This window comes from Mesoplodon mirus (assembly GCF_964341445.2).
Source record: "Mesoplodon mirus genome assembly, chromosome: 18".
NCBI lineage: Eukaryota > Metazoa > Chordata > Mammalia > Artiodactyla > Ziphiidae > Mesoplodon > Mesoplodon mirus.
This window is the reverse complement of record NC_138994.1, coordinates 52633135-52650150: the sequence shown is the minus strand read 5'-3', so window position 1 is coordinate 52650150 and position 17016 is coordinate 52633135. Positions and strand designations below refer to the sequence as shown.

Here is a 17016-nt window from a genome sequence, read left to right as displayed (position 1 = left end):
CAATCAGGAGTTGAATTGTTGTAGAGTGCTTTGTCCAAGACCTTAACTGTACTTAGTTAGGTTCCTTCTGTGTACCTGGCTACCCATGCTCTTGGGGTTAAAAGAATCCAAACCACTCCACAGTTCTGCCTATTTTCCCTTCTTGTTTTATTTTTCCGCTTCTACAAGGTCTGATTCACCTCTCAAGTCTGAATGGCTTGCAAGTTTCCCCTGAAGTTACTTAACTTCTTATTCTCCTTAATGACTTTTTCTTCTCCTATATTATATTTTTCTCTTCTGATCAATTCTTCTCAATCAAAAGCTACTAAAAATATTATTCTAATGTAATAAGTTCTCTCCTTCATTTGCTTAGATCCCAGTATAAATGATTTTGCTCTTCACTGGGTTTAAGGATTTATCTGATTACTTTGGCATAACAGATTTCAAATTCTTAAAGTATGTAGTACATGAGGGAAAGAGCAATCAGAGTTAGTTAAGGTCTTCAACCCTTTCAGAAATGAACGTAACCAATATGTTGATCTTCAAAGGTACCTAAGTTTATCAACTGTCATGCGTTCTTCATTAACTATGTCTTCTACAAACTGTACATTATACTACACTACTTGTCTTAGACTGCCTCCAAAGACAATTTACTTAATGAAGCTTCAAAAGGTATAATGAGGTGGTTTCCACTTAACAAGATGGGAAAACTTCATAACAGAGAACTATGTTCCATAGAAGAAAAGATACTACACAATGGTCAGGAGAGCTGGGTTCCAATACTGGATCTTTCACTAAATGGTCACATGACCATGGGCAAGTTACTGAACCTCTATAGAGTTAAGTGTCCACATGGGTAAAATGAAGGAGTTAGACACGATGGATTCTAGAATTTAAGGGACCTAAGGATGATGTTATAAGGTTTCACCTGGCTGAGTGGTAGAATTAAAACAAAACAATAGGGCTTCTCTGGTGGCGCAGTAGTTGAGAGTCCGCCTGCCGATGCAGGGGACACGGGTTCGCACCCCGGTTCAGGAGGATCCCACATGCCGCGGAGCGGCTGGGCCTGTGAGCCATGGCCGCTGAGCCTGAGCGTCCGGAGCCTGTGCTCCACAACGGGAGAGGCCACAACAGTGAGAGGCCCACGCACCACAAAAAAACAAAAAACAAAAAAACAATAACAGATGACATAAGAGTCATCTTGAGTTCAATATAGGAAGTCACTGTAAGATGTTACAGTGGACTTGAGGTGCCTTTGATATGCCTGGTTTTCCATGGGAAGCAGTTGTCTGCAGCTTCAATTTGCTGTAAGAGAGGAGAATGAAAATTTCCCCCACAGATGAATGAACTTTTGATTAGTTCTTGGTTTTGTATTTATGTCTTTTAGCTAAACTACACATCCAATTTCCAAAGCCGCACCCTGGTCACGAAGTGAGGTTGTCTTCCAAACAGTTTCAGAAATACATAGAATTGGTTGTATCTGAACTCAGAGGCAGTGAAGATCAAGTTCTGGAAAGTGTTGTGGAGTTTCTGATGAATACTTTAGAAAGGAGCCATGTTGAGAGTCTGAGAAACTGTGCCAGACAAAAGTGGCTGCATCAAATCCAACATGCTGCAGAGACAAGTGGAGTATCCTTGGAGCCTGTGTACACAGAGACCTTTAAGGCCCTCACCCAGGTGCGTTTTCTAAAATGATATATAAGAGAAAAAATTTCCTTACAGTAGGTGATGTGCAATGGTTACAAAGGAGGAACACACTAAATTCTCTTGAGAAATTGCTGCTATAGATGTTTTATTCATTCCAATACTTTACAATGACCCAAAGCCTAGTAAAGATGCAACTGGAATGATTGCAAGTTGGCAAGCAGAGAGGAAAGGTATAAGAAATAAAATTATGTCTTGGGATTCCTAATTTCATTTGTGCCAAAAGTCAGATAAGCCTAGAACAGACAGTAAACTGCCATTAAAAAATAACCGTGAGGAATGTTCACAGCAGCACTATTTACAGTAGCCAGGACATGGAAGCGACCTAAGTGTCCATCGACAGAGGGGTGGATATACACACCACCAAACGTAAGGTAGATAGATAGTGGGAAGCAGCCGCATGGCACAGGGAGATCAGCTCGGTGCTTTGTGACCGCCTGGAGGGGTGGGATAGGGAGGGTGGGAGGGAGGGAGACGCAAGAGGGAAGGGATGGGGGAACAGATGTATATGTATGACTGATTCACTTTGTTATAAAGCAGAAACTAAAAAAAAAAAAAGATGTGGCACATATATGCAACGGATTATTACTCAGCCATAAAAAGTAACGAAATTGAGTTATTTGTAGTGAGGTGGATGGACCTAGAGTCTGTCATACAGAGTGAAGTAAGTCAGAAAGAGAAAGACAAATACTGTATGCTCACACATAGATATAGAATCTAAAAAAAAAAAAGGTTTTGATGAACGTAGGGGCAGGACAGGAATAAACACGCAGACGTAGAGAATGGACTTGAGGACACGGAGAAGGGGAAGGGTAAGCTGGGACGAAGTAAGAAAGTAGCATTGACATGTATACACTACCAAATGTAAAATAGCTAGCTAGTGGGAAGCAGCTGCATAGCACAGGGAGATCAACTCGATGCTTTGTGACCACCTAGAGGGGTGGGATAGGGAGGGTGGGAGGGAGACACAAGAGGGAGGGGATATGGGGATATATGTATACGTATAGCTGATTCACTTTGTTATACAGCAGAAACTAACACAGCATTGTAAAGCAATTACACTCCAAGAAAGATGTTAAAAAAAAAATAGCCGTGAGGAGATGTACATGCAGTTTAAGCTATATTTCCCTTGCATGATGTTTTGGGAGTCAGTTTTAAAAGGAACTATTTAAATCATAAAGTCATTATAAAGTAGAATCCAACATGACACTATATTTCATAGCACTGCCTAGAAACAATCTGAGACTATTACAGAATCCTGTCACTTAAAATACATGACCTGGATGAACCACTGTCCACAGCTCTACTGCCACCTCAGACACTCCCAGCTTGCTGCTCTTTCCAGGCAGAAACAGCATGGCTGTCTTCTACATATATCACAGCTTCCATTGATCCAGGGAAACTATGTCGTTCATCCCAGCTAAATAACAGCACTTGATTATGGGAATCATCTCCTGAATGGCTGAATTTTCCAATGTAGTTGGAAATGATGTGACCAGCAACAGGAGACCAATCAAGAAAAAGAGGTATTGCTCCAACTTGCTTCAGAGATCTGCAGTACCCTAAGATACATCTTTTTTTTAATTATTTAATTTATTTTTGACTGTGTTGGGTCTCATTGCTGTGCGCAGGCTTTCTCTAGTTGCGGCGAGCGGGGGCTACTCTGTTGCGGTGCGCGGGCTTCTCATTGTGGTGGCTTCTCTTGTTGCAGAGCATGGGCTCTAGGCGTGTGGGCTTCAGTAGTTGTGGCACACGGGCTCAGTAGTTGTAGCTCGCGGGCTATAGAACACAGGCTCAGTCGTTGTGGCGCACGGGCTTAGTTGCTTCACGGCATGTGGGATCTTCCCAGACCAGGGCTCAAACCCATGTCCCCTGCATTGGAGGCAGATTCTTAACCACTGCGCCACCAGGGAAGCCCACCCTCAGATACATCTTAATACATCTTTGTTAGTTAGCCTATTGATCTTCTATGTAGAAAAGGAGGAGTCAAGACAGAAGGGAAAAGAAAAGCACAAAGAGCAAACCCAAGTACATAGAAAGAGGAGACAAATACCAGAGAAAGTGTCTCTCATGTCCCCAATTTATGGGCATATTTAATATATATGTTAACATATAATATTGTTATAATATTTTAGGTACAGAGAATTCTCAGTTATTTTAATTAGAAATAGTAGTTGAGTAAAGTGTGCAATCTGTATACCCAAGTAATCCTTTCCTGAAATGATGTAAATCAAACGTCATAGCCAAACAATGTTAAGAATTTCTTGAGAGCATTTTTTCCCATATTCACATCATAGTAGATGGTTAAGAAATATGAATGAAATGAAGTCATCTTCTTGCCTCACCTTTCTAAAATAAGTACTTCTAACTGAAGCCCATACAACATGAGTATGGTTCAAAGGGATCCAAGTTTTAAACCTCTAAATTTAAGTAGACCTGGCAGATTTTTTTTTTAAGTAAACTAGTCTGATTGACATAGTGTATATCTATTCCACTCACTAAAACTCAGGTTTCAGGAACAGCTGTGGTGTCAGCTGTTTCCCCACTGCCTATGAATGGTAATATCTGCATCATTTATTCAGGGAAGTTAAATTATCGGGTTCAGATACACAAACTGGCTAATGAAGGGAGACATGATTAAGAGAATAGCTCTTTGGCTATTGGCAAATAAATGGTCAGAAACATTTTGCCATAGGATGCTGAAGCCCATGGAAATAAGAAGATCAGTGCTCACATTTCCCTCTTAGAAGAAAACCTACTACTGCCTGATAGAGGGAAGGTTCTATTGAGGAATATAGCTTGTACTTTAGACGATGCTCCATTTGTACTGAACAGCGTGCTCTACAGGAACATGAAGGGGATCAGGTAAGAATATCTTGAAGAGGTTGGTTTCACCCTTCTAAAGAAAATAATTCCTTTTGTGAAGTAAACTAGCATTGAAATCCTAGTTAGCTGCCCAAGAGAGAAATGCCTCAGATCACCAAACTTTCTAGAGCAGGAGGTGACGGGTTTGCAGTCTTGGATGGTTTCACCTGGTTGTTTCTAGAGTTCACTCTTAGGCATTAATTTTCCATGTAGGGACTGTGCTTCACAGTGTCAGTTCAATTATTTCTGCCTACTCTGTAAGTTATGTCTCCTGCATCCTTTTTATATATGTTTTCTCTGTTATGATCTAAGCTTTTTTTTTTTTTTGCCTGTCACAGTGTAAGCACTCTATGTCAACTTTTATTGATATTATTTTCCTTTGTAGCAGTCTTTCCCCAACAACATTTAGAGTCCCACATCAGATGCAGCTGGATATTGCAACCATTATAACAATATAATCACTATTAATTCCTTGCCCTTTCCATCGTGTCCCCCTAATCTGACTGTATCTGGCTCATCCATCCTTATTTTTTTCTGAGCAACATCTTGCTTCTTCTATATACACACCATTAAGCTTATTTTTTAAATCTTTCTCTCAAGTCAGACTCTCCTAACTGGTAATTTTATCTGAGTCCACTTCTCTGACATATAATACTAATGATTATGAATGGTTGGATCTAGTTTCCTGCATGGTTTAATCTGAAGCCCCCTCCTGTTGCCTCTCTCCCATCCTCATATTCCTATTTCTCAGCTTTACAGTAGTGGATGAAGGGAAGCCAATACACGTCCCCCAAGTTCAGAACCATGGGAACGTCTTCTTCTGGAACCATTCCCGCAAGAAGAATGATCGAAATGGGTCATTCCTGGCTCTGCCTCTTCAGGATGCATATAGGAGGATCTTTGGGGTCTTGGCTGTTGACACCTTAAGAGATCCCCAGAAAATAAACATCTTCCTACCCCATGAGATCAAATTCTATCAGGTAAGGCACAGAAAAATTCTTCAAGATCTGTGGTGGGGTGGCCTCTCCTTCTATACTTTTAAAAAAGCGAAACCTGAAACCAGATGAGAGTGAAGCTATGTATATAGGTAGTGTCATCATACTTGTATCAGTCTTTGGAGAGGCTCCCCATTACACATGGAAGGACTCAGCCTCAGCTGCCCATCTATGTCTCAGCCTGTCTGGGAAGATTGTTAATATGTGTCTGATTGCATTAATCATAGGAACAGCATTTTCTGCTATAGAACTGAAATCCAGCTATTAGACTACTAACTAAAACCCAAAAAGTAGGAAGGAACTTTTAGAAGGGACATATTAATGTTTTATTAATAGTGGTACCTTGAAATCCTTTGCTCTTTCCACAAGCGGTTCTAAACATGATATGCCTTCCCATAGTTCTTATTTCAGTGTTATAATTTTTGAGGATAAAAATGAAGGAAAAGCCTAAATGTTTCTCGAGTATTCGTGTTTTCATGTTAGATCTCAAAAAGGAGAGGCACTTTTAAGACTATAAAATAACTGGACCGTTTCTACAAGCATTTAAATTTAATTTTATGAATAGAAATTTCAGTGAAGGAAGATTGAAAACCTTTATGGAGGCAATGGACTGGGACATAGCAGCAATCAGGAAGTTGCTATCATTTGTTCCCCTGTATGCTCTTGATGTTTATTTACCATTATTTAAATTTTTCTCCTCTCATTTACTGGATGTACAACTGAGGAAAGTGGTAGAATCGTTTTCCCTGGACATCTTTTTTAATAATAAGTTTCATTCTCATCAGACGTAAGAATCATGTGAAGATATTAAGAAGCAAAATGGAAGAGTATGGAGTTATCAGTAGGTGAACTATATATGGTCTTATTAGAGAATATGTCAAAGTGAATTCCAAATTGACTCTCTAGCCCTTGGAGGTAAAGGCTCCTGGGTTACCCTTAGATGCCTTGGGTCCTAATATAAAATGCAGATATTTTTGAAGAATTTTTGGTTCCTAGAGTTTCTTTTTTTTTTTTTATAAAGGTGTCACATTTTATTTATTTATTTATTTATCTTTGGCTGTGTTGGGTCTTCGTTTCTGTGTGAGGGCTTTCTCTAGTTGTGGCAAGTGGGGTCCACTTTTCATCGCGGTGCGCAGGCCTCTCACTGTTGTGGCCTCTCTTGTTGCGGAGCACAGGCTTCACACGCGCAGGCTCAGTAGTTGTGGCTCACGGGTCCAGTTGCTCCGTGGCATGTGGGATCTTCCCAGACCAGGGCTCGAACCCACGTCCCCTGCATTAGCAGGCAGACTCTCAACCACTGCGCCACCAGGGAAGCCCCCCTAGAGTTTCTTGACAAGAAGACCACAGGTGGGTTCTAAGGACTTCCGGTCCCTTCTCTGTAGAACAGGCTCTCTTTATGTATCTAAGAAGATGGAGTACTCTAGCGTGTTGCCGGCCTTGGAACCCAGCACACCTGTACTGCTTGCTGATCTGATGACAGTAACCTTGTAAAGATGCAGACATTAATATTGCATCAGATCAGGGCAGCTCTTACCCATCTGTCCAAGGTTGGCATCAGTTCTTGGCTTTTAAACCTTTTTTTCTCATTTCAAAGTTTATCTTGTTCTTCTGACACTATTTTCTGATAGCACATGTCACAGATTTCACTGGATGATTGTCAGGAAACACAATAAGTTAGGTTGATCTTATGGTAGATCTCTCCTTACTTTTGATTTCATTGTGATCCTTTTTTCATAGTAGAATCTGGAACGCTACCTTTTGAGAACTGATGAATAATTTGTAGGAAGTAGATTATCAATTAAAAAGATAATCCAATTGATGCATTACTAATTATTTTGGTGTTTTAAATAGAAAAGGCAATTTGAATTTTCTGTCTCTACAGGGAGTTGCCAACGTTTTTAGCACTGCCTATCACTACGTCCACAGCCGAGAGCATATCCTGCACATTGTGATCACCGGCATCAGCTGGCTCCACAGCATCACATCCAGCATCACTGCCATCACCACATACTTCACTGAGCCTAGCCCAGAGAAGGTGGGCAAGGCTGGGCAGTGTTAGACCTCCCCAGGTTAACAGAGTTTCTAGATACTATTGACTTGCTCGTGTTTTAAAGCATATTCAGTTAGCTATTATGCTATGACCCCAACTCAAGATCCTTGGTTGTGAGTGGCAGAAATCCATCAAACCGCCTTAGGCAAAGGGGGGGGATTGATTAACTCAGGTAACCAAATGAAGAAAGGGCAGGGGTCAGGCTGGCTTCCGGGATGACCATCTGGGCTCTCTCATGTTATTTTTCTTCCCAGTTCTCACGTTTGCTTCCCTCTGCACTTTGGCTTTGCCCTTCTGGCTAAAGACAGGTTTTTTTCTACAGGGCAAGCCTGATGCTTAGTAACTAAAAAAGAATTTTGCTTTCCTGTTCCAATTTGGAAAACCCAAGAAAGAAAACTCGTTTTGATCTATCCTGAGATATGCGCCTCCTGACCAGGGTGGGAAATTTACAGGAACTGGCAGACCCCACCAGGATCATATGGGTGAACTGGGAAGGGATGAGGCACCCCTGTTTTGGAAGGACACCTTATATCACACCAATCAAAAACAGAAAAAAACAGGCTCCCTATCTATAATGTGATGAGTTTTTGATGAATGTTTGCTTTGCTTCTTTACACCTAATGTTAATGTTAGGATTTTTCATGTGATAAGAATGGATGGAAAGAGGTCCTCCTTTCAAGAAGGCTAAACTATTCTGCACGGTGCCTGATCAGGTGGTGGCAACACCTTGATTGTCTTTCAGTCCTTTACCTGGCCGTCCCACAGGTGCCTCTCCCCTTCCTTTTTGGCTTCTTTTCCTTCCTTCCCTCCAGGTCCCCGCTTCCCTCCTTCAGTGGCTGGATCAAGCTGACGAGGCCTTGGCTAAAGAGGGCAGAATCACAGAGCTCTCTGATGGGGTGACCAGGCCAAGGAGGTGGAGAATGCCTAGTTGTGGGTGCTGCTCCTGGGGTGGGGTGGGGGTGGGAGCCTTCAAGTGCCTTCTGAACTGGGGCGGACTGCCTGGTGTGTGTGTGTTGGGTGGGCTGTGGTGAGAACCTCTCGGTATAGGGGGCAGACCACCAGGTCCCATAGGCCACAGGCACAGTGGGGCCATAGTGTGTGGGGTCTGGGGAGCATTCCACTTGGCCAGCGTCTAAGCACTTTGTTGGAGCCCTCAGAGAAACAGCACCTAGGGCCCATGGAGAAGGTTAACATCACCTATAGCAGTCAGCAAGAAGCGTGGCTGAAGGGGCGTGTAGTTTCAGAATTGTAATGCTGTGGACAAGACCACAAGGGTCACTATGCATCTGACCCAAAGCCATCTTATGGAGGTGGAGACCATCTCCCAACGGGGAGAGGAGGACCACTCAGCAGCCAGGGTCTGGGTGGGGTCACAGCCAGGTAGAGACCAGTACAGCCTGTCTAAGCCTGTAGTCAAGGGTTTGTCCTAGGTGGGATACTAGGTGAGGTTTTGATGTTAAAAATGGCTGAGGATGGCTGTAGGGATACCTTTTTTTTTTTTTTTTTTTTTGCGATATGTGGGCCTCTCACTGTTGTGGCCTCTCCCATTGCGGAGCACAGGCTCCAGAAGCTCAGGCTCAGCGGCCATGGCTCCCAGGCCCAGCCACTCCGCAGCATGTGGGATCTTCCCAGACTGGGGCACAAACCCATGTCCCCTGCATCGGCAGGCAGACTCTCAACCACTGCGCCACCAGGGAAACCCAGGGATACCTTTTTTTTTAAAGCATTCAACTATGGTAACTTACTAAGCCTCTCCCTTACTTTATGCAGCCCCTCCAGATCTACTCTCCTCTCTTCTCCAGCTCGCTCTGTACCTCAGAAAGTAGACTGAATCAATGGACTCCTTGGCCTTTAGCTTCTGCTTGGGATTGTCCAGTGAGAGGCACCAGTAGGAGATTGATGGGCAGAAAGAGAGGGAGGCTCTCCTTCTGTTTTTGGCTCTCCCTCTGCCAGGTTGCTGTGGGTTAGCTGTGTTCTTCAACTAAAGGCCACTGTACCTTTAGTCAAGTGGCCCTCTCCCTCTCCTGTCTTCTCCAAGTTCCAGTAATTGCTTCCATCCCTTGCCTCTTCAGGCTAAAAGTGGTAGCAGCTCCCCATTGTTACAAGGCCTGAGATTCTAAATACTGCCCATGCTTTCATAAGTAGTCCCTTTATTAAACTCTCTTCAAATTAGCCAGTACTGGTGTGTCATCTGCTTCCTCCTGACATCCTGATACAAATTATAAAGTAGATTCTGAGATACCCCACGTCACCTCATGCCCATGTTTCTGTAAGGTACAGAGTCATGGAGGAAAAAGAGTTCTCGCTCTTTTGACAATACCTATAAATGAGGGAACATAGGAGTTTCAATTTCTCTTAGATATGAAACTCAGGCTATCTCTTTTATTGTGAATAATAATAAATATCATTATTATTATTATTTATTTAGTTTATCACCCCAAAGCACCTATGTCTAACTATTTCTTTGGAGCACCAAATTTGTTAAATATTTAACTGTGTTAGGCCAAATAATGTTCCCCCCACCAAGACGTCCATATCCTAATTCCTGGAACCTGTAAATATGTTACCTTAGTGGCAAAAGGAATTTTGAAGACATGATTAGTATTAAGGACCTTGAGAAAGGGAGGGTGTTCTGGATTAGCCAGGTAGGCCCTATCAACTATACTTGTCCTTTAAAGCAGATAACCTTTTCTGGCTATGGTCCCTGAAAGGTGAAAGGATGGAAGAAGAGTCAGAGCGATGGCAGTGTGAGAGAGTTGACACCCTGTTGCTGGTTCTGAAGCTGTACAAAGACCCAAGGTTGCTAGGAGCTAAGGGCAGCCCCCAGCTGACAGCCAGCAAGGAGACCAAGACCTCAGTCTCTTACTTTCCTGAGGTCTTAAGAGGAAAAAGCAGCTAACATGTGCCTGGTTTGCTAGGCTTTTGAAAAAACAAAAGCCAGAGATTAGCAGGTGACTTCTGCTTTCCACCTCTCCCCATTTCTTTTCTTAGGCAGCACAAACTTTCTGCTTGAGTGGGGAGGAGGGTGGTATACAATACCACAATTAATGTTTCACATCCCACCACACATAATAGAAACCTTTTAAATTTTTTTTCTTTTCTTTTGGCTGTGCTGGGTCTTCGTTGCGGTGTGCAGGCTCTTTGTTTCCGGCTTCTCTCTAGTTGCAGCACGCGGGCTCTCTAGTTGTGGTGCGCAGGTTTAGTTCCCCCACCACATGTGGGATCTTAGCTCCCCGACCAGGGATCAAACCCCCAACCCCTGCATTGGAAGGCGGATTCTTAACCAGTGGACCACCAGGGAAGTCATGAAACCTTTTTTTTTTTAACCTCAGGGACTTCAAAAATGCTGTTATCCTGCCCAGAACATTCCCCCCACTTCACTCCACTTAGGTCCTACCTGAAGCAAACTACAAACTTTACCAAGGGACATAAATTTTTTTCATAAAATTAAAAAATCATATCATGATTATTTTCACAAGACCACCACTTTTTAAAAATATAATTTCTTACCAAAATTATTTTTAAGTTTAACAAAATTCCAAGATAAATTCCAGCATGATTTTTTTAATTGGCCAAATGATTTTAATCTTCATCTGGAAGAAGAATAAATGCATGAGAATAGCTAAGAAAATGAAGGATAGGAGGGAATTTACAGCCATGGTCTGAGGAAGGATGGCTGATTCTATTTCAAAGATTGAAATGATTAAAGCAAGGTTGATACATTGATGACATAAAAATGTAAAACTTTCCTGCATCAAAGTTATAAACAATTAATTGCCACATATCTGACAAAGGATTAACAGTGATATATAAAAGTCAATGAGATTTTGAAAATCCAAAATAAAAATAAGCAAAGGACAATTTTATTTTTTAAAAAAACCTCATGCAAATGGTCAATAAACATGGGAAAAATGTTCAATCGTTCTCATAATGAAATAAATACAAAGTTAAGTAGAAGATAATTTCTTACCTAATAAATTGAAAAAGGTTTTTTTAAAATATAATTTGAAATGTCTGTTAGACATCTAAGTGGAGATATTGAATAGGCAGTTGGATATATGAGCTTAGTGTTTGGGAGAAATCCAGGCTGGTAAATAAATTATATTTAAAACTACTCGACTGGGCTTCCCTGGTGGCGCAGTGGTTGAGAGTCCGCCTGCCGATGCAGGGGACATGGGTTCCTGCCCCGGTCAGGGAGGATCCCACATGCCGTGGAGCGGTTGGGCCCATGAGCCATGGCCGCTGAGCCTGCGCATCCAGAGCCTGTGCTCTGCAACGGAAGAGGCCACAACAGCGAGAGGCCCGCGTACCAAAAAAAAAAAAAAAAAACTATTCGACTGGTTACACATTGTGAATGTATTTAATCCCACTGAATTGCACACTTATGAATGGTTAAAATGATAATATTATGCTGTGTATATTTTACCAAAACAACCCAAAACAAAACAAAAACCGTGAGACTGGATGGGATGACCAATAGAATGAGTGAGGATAGGAAAAAAAAATTCTGAGACCCAAACCTTGAGGCCCAAGTGTTTGGCATCATTGTGGCTCAAAATTATATTGACCTTGACCTATAATTTGAAAAACATTTTATATTACCTAAGCTTTTCTAATTTTTTTTCTGTTTATTTGTCCCCAAAAGTCTTAATGAGAGTATGAAGTCTAGGGGACTTCCCTGGTGGTCCAGTGGTTAAGAATCTGCCTTCCAATGTAGGGGACAAGGGTTTGATCTCTGGTCGTGGGACTAAGATCCCACATGCCTCGGGGCAACTAAGCTGGTGCACCGCAGTTACTGACCCCACGGACCACAACTAGAGAGAAGCCGGCACGCCACAACGAAGAGCCCGCATGCTGCCCATGCACCACAACTAAGACCCTGACGCAGCCAAAAACAAATAAATAAATATTTTTTAAAAAAGAGAGAGAGTATGAAGTCTAAGTACTCCTCTCTCTAATGATATCTCTGCCTCTTTTCAAGGATTCAGACTATGTTTTACGAAATATGATGGTCACAGGGCACCTGGGTCTAACAGAAGTCCACAGGAATCCCCCTATCATCTTTAGGAAGACTTGCATCTTCAGGTATGAGACATACCTCATGGTCTGTTTTGTTTGACTGCCAGCTTCTGCCTCTTATTAATATACACTGGCTCTCATTCTGATTGGGTTTTAAAGAAAAATTACTGCAGACCTTTGTCTGCCTGGGTCCTTTCCCCCTCAAGTCCTTTTTAAAACAGATTTCAATTTAGTGTTTTATTTTCTATAATTGTCCTGTAAACATGGAATTAACAAAAACCCACCATGGTTATGAAAAATACACCCACATCACTTAATCAGAGCTCATCCTCTTAATGTTAGCTAGCCTGTGGACTTGTATTTTTTATTTAAAGAAGACAGTCTGGGGCAAAGATGGGGAGGAGGCAATGAATGTTACCTTTAATAGCCCCCAGTTCTAGATAACCTTGAATGCCTCTCACCTGTGGAATGCAAAGGCTATTAAACTGTGGACAGATGCAGAACAGATCTTAACTAGAATACATCTTTTGCAAAAAGGGACCACTGCTTCTTAGAAGGTCAGCACAGTTGAATGGGCGGTAACCTATCTCAGACTAGTAGGCTAATCTGACATTTAAGTACCTATGTTAATTCAATTTTAGTTTGGCCTCATACCAGAATGTTCATTCAGTTTTAAGCTCTTTTCTATATAGTTATTTTTGTGCTGGTCAAGAGTTTTACAGGAGTCCTTGTAACACCCAGACTTATAACCTCAGATTCCTGTGTGTAACTTAGAGCAGGTGCTTTTTGAGGAACTCTGTTGACCAAGAAAGCTTAGCATGATGCATCATTACTATGGTTATCATAAAGACACAAAGTGATGGCTCAGCTGCAGCAAGGGGTAGGAATAGCAAAAGAAGGACATAACCTTCCCTATCATCATAGGATTGATGTTATGATCTATAAGTGTTTTTTTTTTTTCTTTTGGCCATGCCCTGCAGCATATGGGAATCTTAGTTCCCCGACCAGGGATCGAACCCCTGTCCCCTGCAGTGGAAGCACAGAGTCCTAACCACTGGACCACGAGGGAATTCCCTAAACGTGCTTTTTGAGGCTATGCAAAGCACCAACATTTTTACAAATACCTCAAAGGAATGACATCTCAATATCATGTAAGGACTTCCCTGATGGTCCAGTGGTTAAGACTCTGAGCTTCCACTGCAGGGGGCGGGGGTTTGATCCCTGGTTAAGGAAGTTCCGCATGCCAAAGTTCGGCCAAAAAAAAAAAAAGAGATACACTCAATATCATGTAGATGGGGAAAGAGGGAAAGAGATAAAAAGAGACACCTCACTAGAGAAAAAAGGAGCCACTACATTTCTATGAAAACTGCAGGTCCCTCACTGAAGCAGGTGCCCTGCCCAGATCCCCATGTACCTTCTGCCAGGGGCCAGGTCCTACTGCTAATGAGTCACACTTTAACTTTCTCTGGAGGAGCGCCCTTGAGCAATGGGAGCCTCTCACCAGGAGGTGCCTAAGAGTTCTGTAAGCACCCTCTCCACACACAACCCGAGCAGCTTAGAGCTCTAATGACTGACAAAAGGCCTCTCCCCTGCCTCAAGGTAGAGCAGAGTCTGGGCACAATTTGCCTTCCAGAGCTCCCCTTGGGATCAGACTGAGGCTAGAGTTCACCTGAAATCACATTCTTGCTTAGCTCCTCCCCCTTGCCTATCCTGCTTTTCTCAGACTCTTACAGGTTTCTCCTGAGAGCACTCCCTCAATAAATCATTTGCACAGAGCATCCCTTTCCCAGGCTCTGCTTCTAGGGCACCTGACCTAACACGCTCATTGTTCCTTCAGGCATTCAACCAATACTTATTGGACAATATTTAAACAAAAAACAAATACCCTCAGATAAGGATAAGTATATAGTAAAAACAATAAGGCAGAGTATCAGGGTGCAGCGAGACTCAGGTGCAGCTATTTTAGATTGTGGGGACTGGGAGGGCTTCTCTATGAGGAGCTGAGACCCCCGTGAACTCAAGGGGTGGAGTGGTCCAGGCAGACGAAACAGCAACAAGGGCTGGTGCGGTTGGAGTGTAGTAGGCACAAGAGAAGATGATTCAGTATGTTTGGGTGGAATGTTACGAACAGGCTGTTGTTTTATATCCTTATGCTTATTTGGTTTTGGTTTCAGAGATTTCCTCTTTAAGTGTACAGACAGTTCAGAAGTTGTTTTGGCCTCTGTCTGTGGAGAAAACCACATAGTAGTTCCACTTCGTGAGAGAACAGGAGAAGCTTTGGGAGTTCTCGATATTAACATTGGCAGGAGTAAGATGTTGTCGTATCGAGAATTTAAAGATCTACAGAAAATGACGAAGGTGATCCAAGTTGCCTGCAATGAAATACTGGGCGAATTATCTGGAGAAATAAAGAAAAACTATATCTTAGGTATTGTGCAAGTGGCGACCATCTGAATTCATGGATTTAAAAAGTTTTGGGGAAATCACAGACAATGCAATGCAGGATGCATTTTCTAAAATGAACTGTTGCAATATATAGATCTTTCCACATGGAAGGATTTCCTTCTTGCAGTCTTGGGCTGATGAGTATGGGCTATAAATGATACCAAAGGGTAAGGAATCACGTTTTCTTGGCTAGAGTCATGGTTTTAGAACTGGAAGGACTCATAAAGGCAGTATACAAGTAGCATTTTATTGGGTTGGCCAAAAAGGTCGTTTGGGTTTTTCTGTAACATCTTATGGAAAAACCCGAATGACCCTTTTGGCCAGCCCAATATTAAATGTCAACATCATGTGCCAAGCACTTTAAATATGTTATTTCAGTTAGTCCTTATCATAACTCTATGAGGTGAATGGTGATTATTTCATTTTACAGATGAGGAAAGTAAAGTTCAGAGAAACAACTTGCACCAAATCACATCGTTAACAAGTGGTGAAGGCTGGATTTGCACCCCAGTTTGGGTGCTCTTTTCACTACATTACACAGCACTAACTCATCGGAACATCTCATTTTACAGATAAAGAAGCTAAGGCCCGTCAAAATAAAGGTCCGATAGCAAGCTAGTGCACGACCAAGAACAGGCCCCCGGTCCTTATGATTCCACATCCACTAGGCTACCCTTAGCACAAAATCAGTTTTGGCAGAAGGGAGGGAAGAAGGAAGCATGGAAACCTTTGGCTGCCTGGAATGGAATAACCAGAATTAGTAGAGTAACACTCCGGTGGGGTAAAGCTGAAAGGTTTCTAGCCACTACACAGTGTGGGAGAAGAAGAAAAAAGAAAAGAAAACCGTGTCTTTTGAGCATCCACTATGTGTAAGACCTGGGGCTAAGCACTTTTACATATACCATCTCCTGTAATTCCCGCAGCTCAACAGGGAAGTAGGGATCAGCTCTATTCTCACAGAAAATGAAAAGGAGGCTCAGAGAGACAGCAGAACCAATAAGGGGGAAAGTAGGTATTCAAACCAAGATTTAACTCCAAAAATGGTTTCACATTTCCTCAAAGCCTCTTCCTGTGAACTTCACCAGGTGTAATTCCATTTTTGCCTTTTGATTTCGTGAATAGGGAAACTGATTGTTTAAAACCATAGGATATGGTCTTCTTTTTCCTGAAGAAAAAAAAAAGTTTTACTATATTATGTTCAGAATCCTATTAAAAAGTAGTGTGTGTACTGAACAACAATGTGGGATGTCATTCTATTATTCCAGAAATTGAAAATGTGGGAGAAGTCCAGCGGGCAGGCATTCTCTTCTTCCGAGTCATGCTGAAAGAGCTACAACAGTGCCTCCGGCTGCTTACCTCCATGGACTTTGTGTCACTGTTGCTCTATGATTATGATCCTCTGGCAGAGCCAAAATCACCAGACAGCCAGTCCCAGGAGTTGGAAGCCAACATAAAACTAGTACAAGACATTCTAAAAGGGATTATCTTGTTCTTTCATCCAGAATTGGAATTATCAAGTGACTTAGGAAATTGGGATCAGTGTAAACTGGTAAGTTTTTTTTTAGGTACACTTTATTGAAAAATATCCTGCACAAGTTTAGATATACAAATCATAATTGCACAAATCCTAAGTATACAAAGGCAAGAATTTTTACACAATGAACATTTGTAACAGGCACCTAGATCAAGAAACAGAACATTAGCGGCATCCCCAAAGCCTTCCTTTGTACCCTCTCGCATCACCAGCTTCTCTCTCTCTCTCTCTCTCTCTCTCTCACACACACACACACACACACACACACACACACACGCACGCACGCACGCATACTCACCCCGGGGTAACCAGAATCCTAACTTCTAACACCATAGACTGGTTTTGCCTGTTTTAAAGTGTATATAAATGGAATTATGTAAACTGATGAACTGGGCACTCTACTTCCACTTGTGGATGATTCCATA

General features: G+C 42.2%; 1 protein-coding gene across 9 annotated transcripts in view; it reads left to right on the top strand.

Annotated features, from left to right (window-relative positions):
• The window catches only part of EFCAB5 (EF-hand calcium binding domain 5), a 123059-nt gene that overhangs the window by 94125 nt on the left and 11918 nt on the right, over positions 1–17016 (top strand). For 6 of the 9 annotated variants that reach the window (XM_082604544.1, XM_082604543.1, XM_082604545.1 and 3 more), the window contains exons 16-22: positions 1367–1656; positions 4379–4548; positions 5300–5528; positions 7426–7578; positions 12575–12678; positions 14787–15040; positions 16323–16606. In XM_082604544.1, coding sequence (XP_082460670.1) covers positions 1367–1656; positions 4379–4548; positions 5300–5528; positions 7426–7578; positions 12575–12678; positions 14787–15040; positions 16323–16606 — 1484 coding nt within the window. Of the gene's footprint in view, positions 1–1366; positions 1657–4378; positions 4549–5299; positions 5529–7425; positions 7579–12574; positions 12679–14786; positions 15041–16322; positions 16607–17016 lie in introns of those variants that run through there. The other 3 variants (XM_082604550.1, XM_082604547.1, XM_082604549.1) reach the window with 3 other exon arrangements.